This window comes from Mobula birostris, chromosome 22, assembly GCF_030028105.1.
Source record: "Mobula birostris isolate sMobBir1 chromosome 22, sMobBir1.hap1, whole genome shotgun sequence".
Lineage (NCBI taxonomy): Eukaryota > Metazoa > Chordata > Chondrichthyes > Myliobatiformes > Myliobatidae > Mobula > Mobula birostris.
This window is the reverse complement of record NC_092391.1, coordinates 8,830,471-8,839,769: the sequence shown is the minus strand read 5'-3', so window position 1 is coordinate 8,839,769 and position 9,299 is coordinate 8,830,471. Positions and strand designations below refer to the sequence as shown.

At 38.8% G+C, this 9,299-nt stretch overlaps 1 protein-coding gene across 9 annotated transcripts in view; it reads right to left on the bottom strand.

Annotated features, from left to right (window-relative positions):
* Nucleotides 1–408: 408 nt before the first annotated feature.
* Nucleotides 409–9,299, bottom strand: part of gapvd1 (GTPase activating protein and VPS9 domains 1) — a 128,753-nt gene continuing 119,862 nt past the window's right edge. For all 9 annotated transcript variants that reach the window (XM_072239913.1, XM_072239914.1, XM_072239912.1 and 6 more), the window contains 2 exons: nucleotides 5,351–5,548; nucleotides 409–4,404 (listed from right to left, as the gene is read on the bottom strand). In XM_072239913.1, the coding sequence (XP_072096014.1) occupies nucleotides 4,264–4,404; nucleotides 5,351–5,548 (339 nt within the window). In that variant the 3' untranslated portion in view covers nucleotides 409–4,263. The remainder of the gene's footprint in view (nucleotides 4,405–5,350; nucleotides 5,549–9,299) is intronic.

Genomic DNA, 9,299 nt, shown 5'->3' with positions numbered 1-9,299 from the left:
CTTTTCATCAGAAATCCCATGACGCAATATAGCACCTGCTGACAGGAACTCGGGAGGGTTACAATAGTAAATGCAGAGTTCCCTACGATAGTACAATCAAGCACAGACTAAATTCCTTTTGCTTGATTGTATCTGCCAAAAGATTTGTACCAAGCACCACTGCATTACTGCTCCTAATGTTGCTGTTAAGTTTGCATGCAAGATCCTGTTGAAATTCATACACATCTTATAGTCGTTAGAGCCAATGTGCATGAATTTTAGTTGGTACAAATATACCCATGAGTTAATGTGCTGTACAATATGAAGACCACCCAACACTGCATGCAGAAAATTAACACTGAAATCAATTCTTCAGTATGGCAAGAACCAAATTCACCAGCAGACACCAACAATGGGATAAAAAGCTCCCTTTAATTAGCATTATGGATTGATATATTACATTAATCTCCTTAAAGACAGTATACATTTTTCCCGTGTGCAAGATTGTGCAAGCTCATTAACTTAGGCTTTGAAAAATCTCTAACAGTTTCAAAGAGGCAGTAATTCAGGTGATGCAGTTAACAAACAAAACACAGTATTTCGTTAGCTTAGATTAACTTCTCAATATAACACTCCCTTCTAAGTTCCTAGCTGCTAACTGCAGAAAATCATTAGTTGTCCATTCCTGATGTTCTAAAACATCAGATATGGTGGTAGGTTTGGTCCTCACATACATTTCTGGGTCGATATGCTTGTCAGTACAGGTTTTACGTGTCTAATTAAAGCAGTTGCAATTTTTCTTTTTTAAATTATTTTTGTTATACAGTATGCAAGTGATAGTTTCCATACATTTCAAAATCTCCATGGATACAATCAACTCATACACAAGTTGTCCAAGCAAATTCTTCAAATGGTTAAGACCGTACTTCAAAATTTAAAACACAAAAGGCAACTTAGAATGAACCCACAGAGAAAGCACGTTAAAAATAAATAGCGGACATTTCAGTTTTCATAAAGTCTAACTGTAAAATAAATAAACCCCAATCCCTAAGCTGTCCCACTGTTTACATTTAAATTCCTTTCCTAAATTGATGCTTAAGGTGAGAAAAACAAAAAACATAATGTCTAAAAATTACTTCAAAGTGCAACTGCAAGACAAATGTTGTTGTTGTTTCAGCCAATTAGTCTTTAGCCTTCAACTGCACCTTCCCTATATATCCATTAAAAGCCCAGCATGATGTGTATTACCCCAATGCTGCTGAGACGAGGGTCGGCAACACCAGAGAAATGTAACACTAAGCCAAAAGGAGCTAGGTTTTGAATTTCATCCTCTATCCTGGTTTCTCCAGCTAGCTGATCTGTAAAGCACTTTTGTGTCAGATTAGGTTCTGCTAGCCATTTTGCTTAGGTTATTGACTCAGACACCTCATGCCTGCATATAATACCAACTGCATTAATACCCCACAGCTGGAAGTATACATAAATTACCTTTTTTTTTCCAGTTTTAACACCATCAGGCCAAGTTTTGCACTAGTGTAAGGAATTCAGATTCCCAGATGTATAACCCAAGATTAAAAATATTCAGAAATGCCATTTGATCATGTAGCCTTAAATTAGTGCTAACTAGTACATTATAGCTAGACACTTAGTCACACTCAAACTTAACTACATTAAAATAAAAATAAAGATAGGACTTGTTTTTGGCAAGTTGTTTCAAATCAACTTGAACTTAAACTGTCTGTCAGGGCTGGAAGTTTTACTTACAAGTAGAGGAAATGAGTAACTCTCATAGTAATAATCAGGTGAACAGACTATTCATTTTAAAATCTCCCAGTTATATGGCTTTAATATCATTGATTATATTCAGCATCAAATCTTCCCATGTCAACTGACTAACTAAAGTGTGCAGGTGCACATTAAAATTCATTCCAGGAATTTCTTTTTATTGCAAAGACTTTAAAAAAAAAAGATTGTAGGAACTAGCTAAGATGTTGTTACATGGATCATGGTTGTATTGGTATGAAGTGTCCCATTGCTTCAAGACTATAAAATACTGAATATTTAGGCTGCTGTTTGAAATAAGATCGATCCTTTACTCCAGACTTGCACTAAAATATCTACAAACTGTAATTCCACATCGAATATACATTCAGTTAGAACAGGTATAGATTTTTCTCCCACAATTCAGATAATTTACAATTAAACATGGTGGTGTCCAACATCCCCAAGCCAAGAAAGTGGTTGGAGGGCAAGTACTTACTCTACCTCTTTCCTCCTTGATATTGAGATATGAAACCTCAGAATATGTATCCAACAGCCCTTCCTGTGGTATTCACCGTTCCAAACCCTTGACCCAAACTGAAATCGTATCATTAGATATGTGCTGGAGATGTCTCAGGTGAGGACAGGTATCCGAAATTAGGAAGGATTTTATTCTATATGGCCACTAAGGGACAAACTCACATAAACATCCAAGGTCTTTGGTAGCCTGTGAGTTTCATAATGATGGCAGGTTTATATTAGACTGGTTTCGGATTAGCACAATGGAGACCTTCTTCTCTTAAGTTACTTTATTTTCTAAAAATATGCAAAATCAGGTGCATTTACATTAATATTACTATTTATCCACCCACTGAGTAATGATCCCTTTATTTATATATAATAAAGAAAAAAACAAATCAGTCTTGACTCACTGGAGCTGCCATTATTTAATCCTACCACGTGAGTGTTCATTATGTAACCTAAAATGCAATAATTTAAATTCTTATACCTTGCCATTTATACTGTATATCCTAACAATCAACATCTGACTCACTGCATTTTGGCAGTTTCACCTGAAAATTGTTCTAGACAAGCCAAGTCCCAATGCCTTCCTACTCCATTTATTGGAAACAGCTTTGTAAAGGTGCAGCCAGCACCAGTCATGTATGGCTGTCCATTCATGTTGGCCGTTACATGTTAACTCTCGCTGTCAACAAAGGCACTGCTGTCAACTGGAAGTTTCAGCTGCTGTGAGGGACTGAAGTGATTTTTGCTGGTCTTCCACTCAAATTTTCATCTCTCCCAGCCATGGCAGTCACGGTTGCAAATTTCCTTGTGTGCTCCAGGAGATGAAGAGGTGTGCTTCTGTGAGATGGTCCTTATGCCCACAGGGGAGAATAAAACCTCCATGGAAATGAGGGAGTCAAATAGCAGTCAAGGTTGGAATTCAATTGCAGGCAAGAGTTCAGCATTTCGTTGCTGCTTTGACAATGTCCCTTGCTGAGTTGAGATTGTGGGAAGAGAGGTCTCTGTATCCCCTGGCTACAACTGGATCCCTTATACAGACAGCAGAAACTGGTTTATTTTAGTCTCTGGATCAACTATTTGCCACACAATAAGGAAACTAGTTTAAGAACTGAGAACCAGCACTTTGACTTTGAAACCGTGAAACAGACAACCTTATAAAATCACCTCCATAAAGCATCATTATATAACTTCGGTTTATAAAAACCCTAGCAACAAAACAGTGGAGTCCTATGCTCCTTTACTAACAGGCTGGTTAAATGTTAACACTTAAAACAGATGCCAATAAGGTTACAATGTCAGGTATGTCAGCTCGCTTAAAGAAAAGTCCAGGCTTTGGAAATAATTTATTGGAAGGCCCAAGAACACTTTGAAGCAACACAAAGTGGTGACTTCTTCAGATAAAATAACAGACCTGTTGGCTCTTTACCTCTAATTCCAACACATTGCATTTCTGCTGTGTGCAATTTTTAGGAAAACTCTGATTGTTCGGTCAAATGCAAGTTTCTCTGAAAGATTGGGCTGGATACTTGACAAAAAAGACCTACTTCCTCATGAAAAAGACATTAAGCCATCAGTTGCTAATTTGCTAATTCTTTTTATAAAATTGTTGAGGGGTTGGCTTGGGCATGGTAAATGAAATCAAAAATCAAAGAAACACTTGCTTAAGGCCCCAGTTGAGAACTCATGCAGACCAGAATAACAGATGGGAAGAGGGGTCATTTGCTTACAGTACAGTTTCAAGTTCTGAAATACCTGAAAAAGTGTGGTCCCTTTTCGCATTGCTGACAGTGATACAAAGACCTGTTAGTAAATCTGATTGTTAATTTTGGTAAAGATCCACTGAATCTAGTTCTTTTTTTTTTCATTTAAATGTCTCCACACTATGTACATGTACTATACAAGAGAAGATTCAGTCTTCAGCTCTCCTTCTCACAAACAGTTGGTGCAAATCTTTTCACTTTTCCTAACAGTCTGTCATGCAGGTGGTGTTCTGCATCACTTGCGATCATCAATGGTTTTAATGAATTCAACTGCTGCTGTGAACTGCATCCACCAATAGGATTCCTCTCCACTGAGCCGGCTGGCATAGAAATTATTGATGTACTGAACAGTGGACAGCAGGCAGGGTGGGTTAGCCTAAAGGTATAAAAGAGATGAATTAAAAGCCGTACAAAATCAGGAGGGAGAAAGAATCAGACCATATATTACTTCTCATTCAATAGCAACGTCTTAATTTATGCTTCATGGGAAATACATATAAAATGTTAGATATTCGAGAAGCATTGAGAATGGTTCAATTAGATTAAAGGTGTTTTATATCACCTCCACTACATCATCTCTCAGACATGTTGCATTGTCTAGCCTTGCCAATTAGCCTGAAGAAACCATCATTAGTGCTACAGAATCCTGCAGGAATTAATGACAATGATTTTTTTCTCCAAATACATTAGAACAACATCTTACTGACAGCAGATGATATTCTTAGTTCAAAATATAAATTTGCATAGGATTAAGTAGCTGCCTTTTGCAGAGAAAGCATCATTATCATCCAAACTCAGAAGTGGTCAAAATGTTCAAGGTTCAAAGATTTTGCAAACACAAAAGATTCTGCAGATGCTGGAAATCCAGAGTAACAACACACAAAATGCTGATGATGGGTCTCAGCCCAAAACATCGACTCTATATTCCTTTCCATGGATGTTGCCTGACTTGCTGAATTCCTCTAGCATTTTGTATGTGTTACTCAAAGATTTCACACATTGAATACCCTAGTGATTACAGGGTTAGACAAAATTCCTCAGGGTGCTATCTACTGTTCATCAAAAAAAAACATCAACAGATCAATGGACAATCTAAATGAAACTGAAATTTGCTGCAGCTATCTAGGTGAAAATATATATAAGTGCATAAAATGGTTCAAAAAGCAATTTAATTTTCAAGACAAGAGAATTTTTTATTTGCCTAGCAGAAGAATGCACCCCTTTGCTTGTATGCAGAGTTGAAAATACCAGTGGCTTTTTAGAACGGCTGCATTATAACTGCACTCCTGTTAAAAAAAAATGATATTCATCTGTTGGCTCACCTTGATGAGGACAAAGACAAGAACGGGAACAAAGTCGTCTGCTCCAGGGACTGAGTCCTCATTGGCCAAGCTTAACAGATTCATTATGGTGGAGCACATTCGCAGGATACACTGAACTTTATCTCTTGGGGTCTTGTATGCATTGATTGTTCGAACCTCTGACTGTGCAGACGGCCATGGAGCCTCTTTCAAATACACCTAAAAAGGTACAGAAAGTACGCAAGGTACACAATATCACAATCTCAACATAACCATTAGGATTACAAATTAATTTCTATTTTAAGTAGGTGGCATCTCAGAGCGCAGGCAATATTAACAAAAAGGATTATAATTACTGTGACCTATGAACAGAAATATTTGTGCAGTGCAGAGAAAATTTAGAAGTGCAGCTCCCTTGTGTATTTGCCTGTAACAAAAATACCTCCACAGACTTCACAGCGTAGGCATCCGACCAGCTCCAGAGTGGTGACCTCCATTGAGTGCACAAAAGAATTTCAAAACATCAGACAACATTGGACAAATTTCACTAGATCCTTGAGCTGGAGCACTGGGCAGTAAATTCTGTTTTGGCGGCAGAAAGATCTGAGAAGAATAGACCCCTCTACAAGTATAGGTTACCTCAGTGAATTAACAGCACAAAAAAATGGGTCTAGATACTGTATCGCACATACTCTTCAAAGGTGAGAGAGCAATGTAGATTTGCATTGAAGTGGAGGAGATAGCAAAGGAGGGGAGGGTGGTGGTGTGGGGAAGAAACGCCATGAAGTTTCTGCCCACGATGTTCATTTTCTTTTATTTAACGATTCTGAATAGCAAGTTGCATTTGCTAAGCTGCATACATAATATACATATACTGTATAAACTGTATATGTGGACGACACAGTAGCGTAGCAGTTAAAATAACACTTTACAGCGTCAGTGCTTGGGGTTCAATTCCCACCACTGACTAAGGAATTTGTACGTTCTCTCACCACCAGGCAAGGGAATAGTGTAGAAAAATAGAGGAAAAAAATGAACAGCAGAGTGATTCACAGCTAGGTTCAAACTACCCAGTTACAAAGTCAACTTGGCTCAAACATTACAAAACAAAATGAAACGAAGCTGCCTTGATATGGGTTTAGCTCCAATGTTTCAGCGACTGTCAGGGTGAAGAAAGGGAAGCAAACACAGACTCAAATCACACTCACTACGGATCTTTCTCTCCCTCTCTCTTTTACATTCTGGCACTGCTATCAGAGAAACTGTTAAACTGTTGGAGATGAGAACAGGTAATCTGCTGAGCTGAGAATAGCAAGATTAATGGGAAGCAAAGAAATAGGAAGAGACTTGGTAAAAAAAAACACCTCTTCAAACGAAGAGCTAACAACACACCGGTATAAAAAATGTGCTCTGAAGCCAATTTGTTAGGAAAGATTGGTGGCAAATTCCTGGTGCCACAAGTATTCTATTGAACTTGCTTGAAGCATGAGAGATCAAGAACTGAGAAAGTATATAAAAAATAATTTGGACTTTAATTTAAATATTCAGTTTTCACCAAAGTTCATCAGATTGACTTTAAGACTTGGTTACCAAAAACCAACATAACTCAAACTGGGCAGCCAAAGATGGAGGTAAATCTTGCAGGCTATGACCAGCAGTACCTAAGGGAACCTGATTTCCAAGTGTTTCAATGTGTTTTGATCTTAATTGTTCACACCAGCTTTCTCAGATCCTGACTGACTAAATGTCAGAGCCAAACCACTAAGCAGCCTCAGCTTCAACAGAATACAAAGCTTCACCCCATGTTTTGCTTCCTGGTAAAGCCTGCAGGGTCTCTCTGGAAAGCAGGGCCTAATCTTGCTGGTGGTGAGCCTACACATCGGCCCACAGGATGGGAGGGTCAGCGAGACCAACCCTCTGTATCACAACCAGGTGAGTGTGGGTGGGGGGAGGGGAAGAATCAAGTGCAAGGCTGGATCCAAAGAGTGGTTAATACTTGCACGCCAATTTTCACGTCAAATGCTTCACTGATAATTTCAGTTCTATATACATCTACAAGGGATATGCATGGAATAACCTTTATCTAGTCCAAATCCACGCCATCATTTTTGCTCCAATTATATTATACCATTCTGTGCTGCAGAGAGACAAAGTGTAAATGCTTCATTCTAATGGGCCACACTTCCAGGTTCTAACTAAGCCTAATTATGTGAAAATATCAAATCCTCAATGTACTTGTAGATACTTTTTCTAGTTGCAAAGGAAGCTACAACCCAAAGGGATGAGGGACAAGGGAAGGCTACTAAATTCCCCAAGCCTGTTCTGCTAGAAATGTACACTTGTTTATCCATGGGCCCCTTTATCACCTTCTCAGATATCCTATTTGTCTCCACCTTCAAAACATTCAAAGATTCAGGTTCCACTGCTTTTTTTCACCCTGAGTGAAAAAGTCTGTCTACTTCTGCATTTAATTGTCCTGGCAATGAATGATAACACTGAGATCCCTCTGCATCTCAGCCTGCTACAGTCAGTCACCATTTATATCATTTGTTTCTTTTGTAGACAACTTCACATGTCCCACAAACTGCACTTGCAGATTCATTTGTTCACTTGCTTTCCGTTTTGCTCCCTGAAGTCTTCCAATGTCCTCTTTGCAACTTCCATTCCTGCTCATTTTTGTGTCATCTGCAAATCTAACCACCATACCACTCAGTGGCATCTACAAGAGTGATGGACTCTTAACCTCTCAATCTACCCCTTGCTCTTTATTTTGCGCCTCCACTGTACTTTATAACTGTAACAGTTCATTCTACTGTCTTCCTTGGAACTACCTCAGTGCATTGTTGTAATTAAATTATCTGAATGGATGCTAAACAAAGTGTTTCACTCTCTTGGTACATGTGAAATAATACACAGAATTACCAAATTGTAAAAACATGAGGCCACAGCACAAACCCCTGTGGTACACCACTTGCTACATCTTGCCAATCTAGAAAACAACCCACTTATGCCTAATCTCAATTTTCCATTAGCCAGTCTTCTATCCGTTGTAAAATTACTTCCTAAACCATGAGCTCCCACTTTCTGCAATAACATACTGACACCCTAGCAAAGGTTTTCTTGAAATCCAGATATAGTACATCTATTGGTTCCAATTTATCCACAAGGAAATGCTGTATTTACAATGAAATTTACAAAAAAAAAATTGTAGATACTTAAAATCTGAAATAAAACCAGAAAACACAGGACACATTCAGTAAGATGAACAGCATCTGTAGGAAGGAAAACGTTTCAAGTTGAAAACAAGAGAAGGTGGGGGAATGGTTGGACAAGACAATGGGGATCTCTCTGATAGGGACAATGCTAGGGTTGCCAATGGATATAAGCTACAAAGCCTATCCTGTCAATGGATTAATATGGGCAGTCAGCAGAAAATTAACAAAAGTTGTAATACAAGGGCAGTTAGAAAGTGAGGTGGTTAAAAAAACGAGTATAAAAATTACAACATGCAGGGCACGTTCAGCCAAGTCATGTTGTACTCAATTTCCTCTTCCAGTTAAACAAAAAATCCACCCCCCTTCTATTCCCCACTTTAGCCTCTTATCTCTTTTCACCTGCCTATCATCTCCCTCTGGTGTCTCTCCTCCTTCCCTTTCTCCTATGGTTTACTCTCCTCTCCTATCAGATTCATTCCTCTCTAGCCCTTTACCTTTCCCACCCACCTGGCTTCATTATCCACTTCAAGCTATCCTCCTTTCCCTCTCCCACCTTTTTATTCTGACATCATCCCCTTTCCTTTCCAGTCCTGAGGAAGACTCTCAGCCTGAAACGTCAACTGTTGGTTCATTTCCATGGATGCTGCCTGAGCTGCTGAGTTCCTCCAGTATTTTGTGTCTGTTGCTTTGGAATTCCGGCATCTGCACAAGATAAATTACGGGATGGCAAATTCAGCCCGCTCTGAGAGACAGTG